This window comes from Cheilinus undulatus, linkage group 10, assembly GCF_018320785.1.
Source record: "Cheilinus undulatus linkage group 10, ASM1832078v1, whole genome shotgun sequence".
Lineage (NCBI taxonomy): Eukaryota > Metazoa > Chordata > Actinopteri > Labriformes > Labridae > Cheilinus > Cheilinus undulatus.
The window spans coordinates 45,405,030-45,418,580 of record NC_054874.1 but is presented as its reverse complement, the minus strand read 5'-3'; the positions used below and the strand labels follow the sequence as shown (position 1 = coordinate 45,418,580).

Below are 13,551 nucleotides of genomic sequence, written 5' to 3'. Positions count from 1 at the left end.
GCACAGTATGGGGAAACAGGGCCTGGTATGAGCAGGCCTGCCGACAGAGTTGGCTGAGCCCCTAAAAAACCCAGTGAATGGGCCACTCCCAGTCGTGATTTATGATGATAATGCGTGTGTTGGATCTGTAGCATTGGTGCTATTGTCCTGGCTAACACTTCTGTTCAGTTCTGATGCTCAAAACTACTTGATGATACTTTTTGTGCCACTTTTTAACTAATGTCCACTATTTTCCAACCTATTTGCCCCTTTTGGCCTTCCTTAAGCCCCTTTTTTGTAGTTATTATCCCATTGTTGCCTCTTTTAGCCAGTTTTTACCACTGTTAAGCCATTTTTTCCTCTCTGTAACCACTCACTTTTTGTTGTTTTGTCACTTTTAACCAATTTTTGCCACAAGTGCTTTTCACCATTTCCCCACCCATTTTTGCAGCTTTAATCCCCTTTAGCATCTTTAAATCCCTCTTGCCACTGTTGACCAATTTATGCCTCTCTTTTACCACTTTATACAACTTTTTATTAATCAATTTTTTGCTTTGCTTTGACCACTTTTCAGATTTTTTCTGCCTATATTTAGCCATTTTGACATTTCTTAACCCATTTTTCGCATCTACTTGCTTCTTTTAACCAATCTGTGTCACTTCTAACCCAATCTTTGCCTCTCTAAAGCCACTTTATTCTACTTTGTGTTCATTCAATTTTTGTTTTTAACACATTTTGCTTCTTTAGGCCTTTTGTTATGATTTCATTATTTTTCCTTTATATTTCAGTTACTTTCACTTCACTCTCTGACACCCTAACATTTGTGCAGATCATGGCTTAGCTATGAATTCTGACATTATTTTCAAAATCAGTCAGTGCAACCATCCACATTTTTAACATTACCAATAAAAAGGTAATTCTGTTTTCCAAAAAAGGGGTTACCTAAAAAGGTATTGCACTCCAGCATAAGTAAATGAAACTCATTTTCTCCTTCTTTTATAAAAGTAGTCATTATTCAGGTTGAATATAAAATATGTATATCACAGCTTAACTTTACAATGGACCATGATTTTCCTGACCTCCATGGCCCCTTTATTTGGGCCCCAGAAAGCTCTACCTTTATCCCCCCTTATGGGCGACCTTGAGTGTGAGTTCCTTAGTGGAACCTAATTTAAACACGTCTATACACAAATATTCACAAATACCTGTGTGTGAGGATAGGTTTTGATTGTATCTAATGATAAAACTCTGACACATGCTAAATCTACCTTCATAATTCAACATTTTGCAGTTAAGATAAAATACTGTATGTTTTCATTAATACTTGACTGTGAATAAATCATGCATTCTTGCAAACAATTATACAAAAGTGTTAAATGCAATAAGATAGAGCTGTGTAAGATGGTTTAAAGAGCAAAGAATGACTGGTGAATGAAGCCCGTTACTCTAAGCCCAGCTGGGCCAGAGCATAAATATACCATCATGTTGTAATATGAAACGCACAGTTTACAAGAAGTGTGGTCTCCATGAGTCAGCACGGAGGAGAAATACACAGACAACATGACTGCAGCTTTACACACTTGATGGTTTTTTAAGTTATTTTGGTCAGATAGGCCTCACACACAACATGCAACTGTTTTTATTCTTTTTAAACTTTTTCATACACAGGTACCTCATTTCTTATATATTCAGGTTATTTAAATCATCATTCATTTTTGTGGTATTCTTTGCTGTGTTTATGTTGTTTGTTGCTTCTGTCTTTGTTGTCCCTGTTACTGATAACTGATCATCATCTCACAGCATTAGTCTGTAATGAAACCATGTTTCACTAATTCTTGATGTTGATCATTTTTTTCCCTGCAACATCAAAAAGAAAAGATATGAAAAAGTATGATCATGTTTTTACAAAACAAAAGTAACGCTGACAACTAGATTGTTTGTAGATTTTTATGTGTAGGTCTACTAGTTTGAATTATACAACTAAAAAAAACATCCATGCTGAATATATTTTTAGCTCTTCATGATAAAGCGTAAGAAACCATGCAGTTGGGCATAATCATGTGTTTATTGAGTGACATAGAAAGAATCCCGGGACATCTCATGCCACAATAGAAGGTATCATAATCCCAGTGTTGTAATTGGATGCAGGCTTATGTTCACACATGACCATTTAAAACCATCTCTGTAATCTCTTTTCTTCTCCCAGACAGCTGCAGAGGTGGTTAGCAGGACAGAGGGATTACACACTTTACAGGAGACCATTTCAGCAGGTAGGACTGTGTTTGATTCAAATACTTTATTTGATGTAAGGCGATGTGTGGGAAGTTTGTGACAAATTAATATTATTCTTTTTTACAAATGAGGCCTGCTTATACAACCCCAGAACCGAAAAAGTTGGGACATTTTGTAAAACAAGGAAAGGAGTCTTTTTCATTTTGAAAGTGGTTGTATGTTTTACTATTTTTGCTTGTAGTGGCGTTAATGATTCTATTTGTCATCATTTTCCATAATTTTCACCTGCCTGCTACTCTGACTGTGTAAATTCTCTTTACAGTGTGAGGTTATGAGCTTCTTTTCATAATGCACAAAGACCCCCTGCAGACTTGAGCGATGCAGACATGTATCATTGTCTGAAGCATGCTGTAGCTGTGGTGAAAGTATCTGTGACAAGCTCTACTATAAACACTTTGAAATAATCTTGTTTTTATAGTGAAAGAACCATTTATCCATGTCACCTCTTTATAATTCTGCAGATTAAATATCAAATATTTCTGTGAGGATGCTGATTTTCTGTTGCGTAATTTAGGCTCACCACATTGTTTTGCCACACTTTGGTGCATAACAGAGCTTGTTAAACACCAGTTAGCTCAATTATTTGTTTCTGGGATTTTTTAAAGCTCTTTTGAAGCTTATTGTTGCAAAGCATCTGTGAGAAACCTCACAAATAAAGCCTGGTTGGTCACACAGCACAGAGAGAGTATACATGATGTAGGATTTCGGCCGGTCAGTTTATGCTCATCTTTCTCTTATCAAATGCTTTGTTATGTGTGCCTGTTTTTCCATAGTAAGGTCATCTGAGGGCCTGAAGATCACGACCATCCAACATTGCTTTTTTCTGCTTTGTCCTTTATGCACAGACATTTCTGAGGACTCTCTGAACGGTTTAATGTACTGTATTATGTCTGAAAACATTCCTGCTTTATTTGCAAGCACAGCTTTTACAGTCTGGTGAAGTTCCTCTCATCCATACTTCAGTCAGAATGAGCTTCTCTGGGAAGCTCTTCTAATACTCAGATATGTTACTGATCTGTTACCAGTTATTCTGAGAACTATCAAATATTCCACTGGGTGTTTTTTTCTTGCATTTCACAACTTTTTCATTCTTTTGCTGCTTTTGTCTCAACTTTTCTGAAACATACTATGGGTTTAAAATTCAGATTAGGCACATCATTCCAAAAACAACGGTATTTCTCAGTTGTTGTCCCATATGTTGTCTTTGTGCTATTTTTTTCAGATACTGAGTTTGTAGATTATCACACTAGTGATGCACAGCACTGGATTTTTGCTGATATCCATGATGGTATTTAAAAACTCATTTTAGGCAAGAAGAATATTAATACTGATGCAAAAATGTAGCTCAAACTGTAAACTTCAGTTCTTATGACACACTTTTAAGGAATTAGGATGGACAAACAAAAGGACTTTAGCTGATGTATACTCCTGCTCAAAAGTTTGGGATTTTTCTTGTTTTCCATGGAAAAACTCATGAAGTTAGTCTGAATAGGAAATACAGCAAGTGAACTACACATGCTGACAGTGAAAAATATTGATTTTAATGAGATATGTTCTTTAAACTTTGCCTTCATAGAAAAAAAACACCTTTTGCAGCAACTACAGCTGTGCAGACTTTAGGCACTCTAGCCGTCAGTTTTTCAGGGTAATCTGATGAGATTTACTCCCCATGCCTCCCGGAGCATCTCCCACAAGATAGATTGGCTTGATGGAGTCTTCCAATGTACCATACAGCTAGTTGCTCCCACAACAGCTCAATAGGGTTCAGATCTGAAGACTGTGCTGGCCACTCCATTACAGTCAGACTTCTGGCCGACTGCTTATACTTTAAATATTTTGTAGACATTTTGGAGGTGTGTTTTGGGTCATGCTCCTGTTGTAGGATGAAATTGGCCCTAAGCAAGTGCTGTCCTCAGGGTATGGCACATTGCAAAATCTTGTGATAGCTTTCCTTTCCCAAGTCTCAAACCTCCTATTCTACCACCTCCAAAGCCCCCCAGACCATCATGCTACCTCCACCTCACTTGACTGATGGTTTTAAGAACTGTTCTTGCATCTTTTTGTTTGTTCTGTGTCTCATGAATGTTCTTCTGTTTGATTCAAAGTCCTCAGACTTGGACTCATCTGTGCACAACACCTTCTTTTGCTCCTTTATTAGTAAAATGTTTTTTTTAGCTGTGCAACATGATTAACTTGGATTAGCAGCCATACTAAGAGATTAATGCAGAGGACTGACAGTTGATGATAACTGTTTGTCAACTGCATGAAAATGTTTTCTTTGGAAAACAAAGAAATGGGCCAGTGATCCCAAAGTTTTGAGCAGTAGTGTAGGTCTGTTGGTCCTGCCTTAAACTCCACAGACTTATTCATCCCAGTGGGCAATATTTACATCTGATAGACCAGTTCTCTGTGCTCTGCCTCTCAGCTGTAGAAAGCAGGGACCCCAGGTTAGGCAGAGCACAGAGAACACACTACCATGATTTGGTACCAGATTTTGGCAAGAGAATAAATGCTTGGACTAAAAGTAAAGACTAAAATGGGAGGACTTTTTATGGACTAAAACTATCCTATAATGTTTTGTAGTTTCGTAGAATAAAGCTATAAAGAAAATGACTAAAATGTACTAAAACTAAAAGACATTTAATCTAAAGACTAAGACTGATATTAAAATTTAAAATAGCTGTCAACATTAACACTGACACGATCACAAACATGTTTTCTAGAGCAAGGGTTCTTAATATTGGGAACAGGACCCCACTGGGGTTGTGAGACACTAAGAGGGTGTCTCCAGATGCCTTAAAAAGACTAAGAACATTTTTTTAATTACACTGTTGCCATTTTACACCAATTTGGCCAAATTTTAAGCCGTTTTCATCACTTTTTCCCACCAATTTAATCAATTTTAATACATTTTTACTTAAAATACTTAAAACCCATTTTTTGTCAGTTCCACCACCACTTTTTTTTCTGCCTGTTTTTGCCACTTCTAAACCAAATCATGCCAGACCCGGCTGGTTGTGCCTAATGTCTGCTCTGTTGACACATTATTGCCACTTTTAACCCCTGTTACCACTTTTTAAGCCACATTTCACAATTTGATATGTCCATTTTTGCCAGTTTCTGACTCTTTCTGTCCCAGCTAACAATTTTTCTTGCCAGCTTATATTAATTTTCATCCAATTTCACCAAATTTCCATCTATTTTTGCCACTTTAACACCATTTCAGCCACTTTTGAATCCCCTTTTACTACTTGATATGACCATTTTTGCCATTTTAACCCATTTTTGCCAATTTTTGGGGTTATTCATAATTAAAGACTGTGTTAAAACTTTCTCAGCAGGTGCAATACCTTACATGTTAGTGGAATTCATAGTAGAATGTTATAAGTTAGAACTTAACTTTCTAACTGGGCTAAATTTGAACTTGGAGACAGTTGGTGCAAACTGCTTGGGCTGTATACACCCAAACCAGACTTCTTGTAGCTGTTTTTGCATGCCTATTGAACCGTCTACCATCCTTTCCACCTCTTTCCTCTCAGCGGCAGCCATGGTGGACGCAGCAGCAGCAGAGCAGTTCCTGGACGCCAACCCGCAGTTTGCGAAGCAGTACTACGACATCAACTTCCGCCCAAAAGTCATCTCAGACCTGCTGGACAGCAACCGGAAGGTGGCGGTGGACTTCAGCAAGTTCCACAACCTGACGATGGTGGAGGAGAGCGAGGTGCTCTTTGACCTGGTGCGGGACATCCAGGACAACCTGCAGATGGAGAAGTGCATCTTCAACCTCATGAGACACCTCAGCTTCATCATGAGGGCCGACCGCATGAGTCTCTTCATGTACCGACAGAGGAATGGAGTCGCTGAGCTGGCAACCAGGTCTCTATGGTTTACTTTTAAAGTGTAAATTACACCTCAAGTTTGTATTTCTTTCCACATTTTCAAATTTTTGTTCCAGGCAAAATAGAAGTGACAGTAAAGCAAATAATTTTTGGTCCAAGTTCAGTTTCAGAGCAATCTTTAGGGACTCATAATGAATGAACAGAGATTGTATTCACTCTGGCACACTGCTTCACATTCACACAGTTCCAGACACTCACATTTGGCAGACTAATAAAAGCCTGGAGGGAATGTCTGTGGAGTTTTTCTGCAGATTTGAAACTCTTTGTCAACAAAGCTCCACATTTTCATGCCAAGGTAGTAGCTCTCTAAAACCACAGTCCTGTGTTTGCAGCATCAGCAGTGACTGCTTAAAACTTGATAAGTTTCAAGAAACTTTTGTCTCTGAGTTTCTCTGAGTCAAAACATAACTGAGCTGTCTTTTTTGTATTTCCAGGTTATTTAATGTCCACACAGATGCAGCCTTTGAAGACTGCCTGGTGCCTCCTGACAGTGAGATTGTGTACCCGTTGGATATGGGCATCGTGGGCCATGTGGCAACGTCCAAAAAGATGGTCAACATTCCTGTAGTGTCTGAGGTACATACACCAGGGGCTGTTTCCTGTGTGTTTGTTGAATGTTTATTAGCAGCCTTTACTATTAGTCCTGAGCTACTGAGATGCCTGATCTTGGAGCGACCAGGCCTCTGTGTCATTTTAAACTATGATTGATAATGTTAGTCGACTACCTTTTTACCCATAGGGAGGAGGAGACTAAGGCTAGCTGAATTCAGTTTCCATCAAGGAGACCAAAACAAGACTAAAATGTTAGTGCTGGCCTGTTGGACGTTGTAGGAGAGATTGGGCAGAGAGCATTATGCTATATGGACAAAAGTATTCTGCCACCTGACCATTACACCAGCAGGGTCTATAAAGACAATGTATTCAAATGCCATCCATCCATCCACCCATCCATCCATCCATCCATCCATCTTCTCCCGCTTATCCAAGGTCAGGTCGTGGGGGCAGCAGCCTAAGCAGGGAAGCCCAGACTTCCCTCTCCCCGGCCACTTCGTCCAGCTCTTCCCGGGGGATCCCGAGATGTTCCCAGGCCAGCCGAGCGACATAGTCTCTCCAGCATGTCCTGGGTCTTTCCCGGGGCCTCCTCCCAGTGGGACATGCCTGGAACACCTCACCAGGGAGGCATCCGGACCAGATACCCAAGCCACCTCATCTGGCTCCTCTCAACGTGGAGAAGCAGCAGCTCTACTTCGAGTCTCTCCCGGATGGCTGAGCTTCTCACCCTATCTCTAAGGGAGAGCCCAGCCACCCTGCGGAGGAAACTCATTTCAGCTGCCTGTAGCTGTGATCTTGTTCTTTCGGTCACAACCCACAGCTCATGACCATAGGTGATGGTAGGAACGTAGATCGACCGGTAAATCGAGAGCTTCGCCTTTCAACTCAGCTCTTTCTACACCAAGACAGACCGATGCAGAGACTGCATCACTGCTGACGCCACACCCATCTGCTTGTCAATCTTCTGTTCCATTCTTCCCTCACTCGTGAACAAGACCCCGAAATACTTGAACTCCTCCACTTGGGGCAGGATCTCATTCCCAACCTGAGATTCAAATGCATGCAGTTTAATATGGAGTAGACCCTCTTCTGCAGCTATGACAGCCTCCACTCTTCTCTGAAGGCTTTCCACAAGATTCTGAAGTGGTTTTGTGGGAATTTGTGCCCAGTCATTCCAAAGAGCGTTTCAGAGGTCAGGCACTGATGTTTGATAAGAAGGCCTAGCTCACAATCTCCTTTCCAGCTCATCCCAAAGATGCTTGATGGGGTTGGAGTCAGGGATCTGTATGGGCTAATTAAGTTTTTCTGCACTGAACTTACCAAACCATGTCTTTATACTCCATGCTTTGCGCACTGGGGCTCAGTCAGGGTGGTATAGAAACGGGCCTTCCCCAAACTGTTGCCACAAAGTTAGAAGTGTTGCATTGTCCAAAATGTCTCATTGTGCTGAAGCATTAAGATTGCTTCCAAACTCTGAAAAAAGAGCCCCATGACATTGTTTCTCCTCTGCCAAACTTCACAGTTGGCACAGTGCAGTCAGGCAGGTAATGTTCTCCCACCATCCACCAAACCCAGACTCATCCATCTGACTGCCAAACAGAGAAGCATCATTTGTCACTCCACATAAAGCATTTCCACATCTCCACAGTCCAGTGTCAACGTGCTTTACACCACTCCATCTAAGGCTTGGCGGTAGACTTGGTGATGTGAGGCTTGCATGCAGCTGCTCAGCCATGGAGACCTATTCCATGAAGCTTCTCCTGCACAGTTGTTGTGCTTACATCGATGGGTGACATACAGTTCACACTTTGCAGACAAGAACTTTTAGCCTTCCCTGGTTCACACAACTGACCTGAAGAGTCCATGAATTTATAACTGTGCTGTTGTCATACAATAAAACCTACTGGCAGGAAAAATGACACTTAAATGGTCCTGTAGGACTCTTACAGATATGGTGCTTTGGTGAGTGTCAGAGCCATGTTAATAGATAAACTATATTTTAATAATGATAGATATTGTCATTGGGCTGCGCAGCGGTGCAGAGTTAGAATTGTCCCTGGTTCACTTCACAGTAAGGGCATTTCTGTGCTGAGTTTGCATGTTCTCCCCGTGCATGCATGGGTTCTCTAAGGGTTCTCCAGCTTCCTCCCACCACCAAAGACATGTTCGTTAGGTTAATTGGTGGCTCTGAATTGGCCGTAGGTGTGAGTGTGAGTGCAAGTGTGCCTGCTCGTCTGTCTCTGTGTTAGCCCTGTGATTGACTGGCAACCAGTCCAGGGTGTACCCCACCTCTCGCCCAGTGACAGCTAGGATATACAGTAGGCTCCAGCCCCCTGTGATCCCGAATGGGATAAGTGGTATTGAAAATAGGTGGATGGATATTGTAATTAATTCCATATATTGTTGTCGAAAAAATATAATCAGTAAATGACATTCTACACCAGAACTACATTAATACTGGTACTGGTATCATGAGAAAGTTCAATATCTTTTGTCACTCATTTCAGAAAGTGAAACCCATATATTATATAGACTCATTACACATAGAGTGAAATATTTCAAGCCTTTATTTCTTGAAATGTTGATGATTATGGCTTACAGATAATGAAAACCCAAAATTCAATGTCTCAGAAAATTAGAATATTATGAAAAAGTTCAATATTGGAAAGTCATGGTGTCACACCCTAATCAGCTAATGAACTCCAAACACCTGCAAAGGTTTCCTGAGCCTTTAAATGGTCTCTCAGTCTGGGTCAGTGGACTACACAATCATGGGGAAGACTGCTGACTTGACAGATGTCCAGAAAACAGTCATTGACACCCTCCACAAGGAGGGTAAGCCACAAAAAGTCATTGCTAAAGAAGCTGGTTGTTCACAGAGTGCTGTATCCAAGCATATTTATAGAAAGTTGAGTGGAAGGAAAAAGTGTGGTAGGAAAAGGTGCACCAGCATAAGGGAGAACCGCAGCCTTGAGAGGATTGTCAAGCAAAATCCATTCAAGAATTTGGGGGAGCTTCACAAGGAGTGGACTGAGGCTGGAGTCAGCGCATCAAGAGCCACTACGCACAGACCAATCCTAGACATGGGCTACAAATGTGGCATTCCTGGTGTCAAGCCACTCCTGAACCAGAGACAACGTCAGAAGCGTCGTACCTGGGCTGTGGAGAAAAAGAACTGGACTGTTGCTCAGTGGTCCAAAGTCCTCTTCTCAGATGAAAGTACACTTTGCATATCATTTGGAAATCAAGGTCCCAGAGTATGGAGGAGGAGTGGAGAGGCACAGAAGCCACGTTGCTTGAAGTCCAATTTCCACTGTCAGCGATAATCTGGGCTGCCATGGCATCTGCTGGTGTTGGTCCACTGTGTTTCCTGAAGTCCACAGTCAACGCAGCCATCTACCAGGACATTTTAGAGACCTTCATGCTTCCTTCTGCTGACAAGCTTTATGGAGATGCTGATTTCATTTTCCAGCAGCACTTGGCACCTGTCCACACTGCCAAAGGTACCAAAAGCTGGTTCAATGACCATGGTGTTACTGTGCTAGATTGGCCAGCAAACTGGCCTGACCTGAACCCCATACAGAATCTATGGGGTATTGTCAAGAGGAAGATGAGAGACACCAGACCCAACAATGCAGGTGACCTGAAGGCCGCTATCAAAGCAACTTGGGCTTTCATTACACCTGAGCAGTGCCACAGGCTGATTGCCTCCATGCCACACCGCATTGATGCAGTAATTCATGCAAAAGAAGGCCCAACAAAGTATTGAGAGCATAGAAATGAACATACTTTTCAGAGGCCTGACATTTCTGTTTAAACTATCTTTATATTGATCTTATGTAATATTCTAATTTTCTGAGACACTGAATTTTGGGTTTTCATTATCTGTAAGCCAATTAACAACATTTCAAGAAATAAAGGCTTGAAATATTTCACTCTTTGTATAATGAGTTTATATAATATATGGGTTTCACCTTTTATTCAGATTTCTTTTCTTAATGACTTGTTCAGAATAAATATCTTAATTCAGTATATTTTCCCAGAAAAAAGGTAAAATTATTGAATATACAGCTGTTAAAACAAACTTAATCAGAAGACAAATATTGAAAAAAAACAAACAACCCTGAACAACAACTTGAGAAGGTAAAGTTGAAATTAAAGCCGGTACTGATGGACTTATTTTAAATGTAAATGATTATTAAATCAGTTTAACACTGTCAGCATCTTTACATATTTGCTCTAAATCTACATTAGTCGCCAGTGCATCTTTTATTTTTATTCAATATTCTTATCCCCATAGCAAATAAACTCCATGTCACCATTTCCACCTGTTGAATTCCACACACCTTACAGGTTGGGTTACTCATTTGAAGAAAATCTGTGACAAGAAATATGAAAAATTAAAAAATACAAAGTACCATTGTCCCCTTTTATAAAAACTACAGTTGATTAATCGTATTATTACTTAGTAATCAGTTAAATCAAGCCAAAACTTTGCAAAAGACAATACAGCATTCCTGTGTTGCTGTGCCCATATTTGACCACCAGATGGCGCCCTAATGCCACACTGCTCCTTCCTCTTCTTCCCTCTTACCACAGCCCGCTCAATCTCATTACTGCCCATACCTTTGACATTTGAAAATGCCTTATCCCCATGAACATTTCAAGTTTGTCATGCTACTGCAGGTCCGCTACCTTCACTCCCACCGCCTCCATCCTTCCATCCTACCCAACGCTGCGCTGGCTGTTACTGTGACATTTACACTTAATAAGGCAGCGGCCCACTCGGCATAACTGATGGATTTACAAGGCCTCCTCTGTATCAGTTCAATCACTTCTTTTCATGGGAGATTAGAAAGCTCGGCTGCTGATGTACCAACAAAAAAGAGCCGGGTCGATTGTTCCCATTTGGTGTTTTTTATCTGCGGGTTCTGCTGCCAGACCCGGCCGGTTGTGCCTTCACTGAGAGAACAAACATCATCATGCCGTTTTTAAAACCCTCTGTCCGTCACGCTGCACAAACACATGAAAGCACGATGGGAAATGTGGTGACTGGAAAGATATCAAAGACTCCAGGCCTCCCCAGTCGCACTGAAGGAAGAGCTAATGTTTCCATATAATTGCTTGGCTTTATGATGCTAATGCACCGAGGACGGCCTTTCAGAGTGACGCAGAGACTGGGAATCACTAGCTCTCTCTGTGCTCTGCCTCCATCCCGGTCCAAACCAGAGCAGGCTGCTCAATCAGCCAGGATTCTTGTAGCTGGATGGGGATTATGTTTCACTGGGATTATGTATCGAGGCCTCATTTCTGCTCCCTTCTTCTCTCTCTGCCTTCTTCAAAGTGAATTAAATCATCACAGTTCAGCGCCTCATAACTGCGCCTGTTGTTTGAGGTGTGCTGACCAGAGGGGTGTGCGTGTGAGGAAGGTGGAGAGCCTCTGTGGGGGGAGGTTTGCAGATGAAGCCGGTTAATCTGTCCTGAATTAGAGCGATCCCAGATTACTCCCAGAGGTCACACGGGCCCTGAGCCATTTTCACAGACTCAGCACTACAGCACACCTTTAATCTGCTCGGTTACACTCTGTTGTTGCAATTGGAGCAGAAACTCCCTGAAATCCACTTAATGTGTCATAAACCGAGGAGCTAAATTGGCCTGAGAGGATGTTTTCGTATTAAGTTTGTATTTTCCTATTTATCACATAAAAGGAAACATAAATCCATACATTCTATGTTACTCTGTTGACCTGTGATAAGTACAATTCTCTCATTTTCTTGAGATCTCATCTGATCAGCTCTAGTTTTCCAATGTTGGCAGCCTAATTGTGTGGTGTGCTGTAATTATAAAGTTTAGGCAAGCACATTAGCACTGTAAATCAAATTAAACTGAAACGTAGCACCTTCATCTGTCAGCTCACCTGCTGCTCCTAAAGATCAGTCATCCTCCTTCATCCAAACTCCCTTGAACATTTTTAATAAGCCCCGTTAGCTTAAAGACCCTGTAAAGTTAAATCCAAAGTTTTTGTCTTAACACTCTAGAAATGTTGGAATATGGTTTCTGTAAACATGTGAAAACTCTGAGATCTACATGAGACTGAATTCTGGATTTAGGACATTTCATCTCTTTCCTGGCTTGGTTTCATGTGGGCAGGGCCAATATGTGGGCTCACGATGTCATGAGCCCACAGTAGAGAATGACCCCGCCCCTCTAACACTACAGTATTGTGGAAGGAAGCAGTCACCTGGAGCAGGGACTTCTGGTTCATTTTGTGCAAAGGAATTCAGTCTTGTACTCTTGTACCGTTCTATAATGTTCATGTTTCATTGCAAAGTTATAGTTATGCATGTTTTGTTTATTGGTTCATATTTTTAGGGAAAAATATTTTTCCAAGTATGACACCATGAGTGAGGGGGTTAATGCTGCAGACTACCTGTGTCCTGAGTGGGCGTGGCTTCAGCTTATTCAACAGACATGCCCACACCATCCTGGAGCAGATTTTACTGCCTCATTTTTCATGATTTGAAGCTTAATTTTATAAACTTGGAGATGCTTTATGTGTCTGAAATTTGACCTGGGGGCTCATAACACAGTGATCTATCATACCACAAACCTAAATACAGATTTATTTTTACTTTACAGGGTCTGTAAAATAGGGGTGTCCAAACTATGACTTGGGGCCTGATATCCAGTTCTGATTGGCCCACAGCAAATACTAACAATAAAATGAAATATGGCAGCACTGAGCTGTCCCAGCTTCAGCACGAGGTGATGCTTCCATGTTAACTCTAAACAAACATTTTGACAAGAAGAATTTTTTGATGTATTTTTG

General features: G+C 41.1%; 1 protein-coding gene across 4 annotated transcripts in view; it reads left to right on the top strand.

Moving 5' to 3' along the window:
* Window positions 1–2,203: 2,203 nt before the first annotated feature.
* The window catches only part of pde6a (phosphodiesterase 6A, cGMP-specific, rod, alpha), a 106,140-nt gene continuing 94,792 nt past the window's right edge, over window positions 2,204–13,551 (top strand). For 2 of the 4 annotated variants that reach the window (XM_041797480.1, XM_041797479.1), the window contains exons 1-3: window positions 2,209–2,249; window positions 5,811–6,147; window positions 6,605–6,746. In XM_041797480.1, coding sequence (XP_041653414.1) covers window positions 5,819–6,147; window positions 6,605–6,746 — 471 coding nt within the window. In that variant the 5' untranslated portion in view covers window positions 2,209–2,249; window positions 5,811–5,818. Of the gene's footprint in view, window positions 2,250–5,810; window positions 6,148–6,604; window positions 6,747–13,551 lie in introns of all 4 variants that reach the window. The other 2 variants (XM_041797478.1, XM_041797481.1) reach the window with 2 other exon arrangements.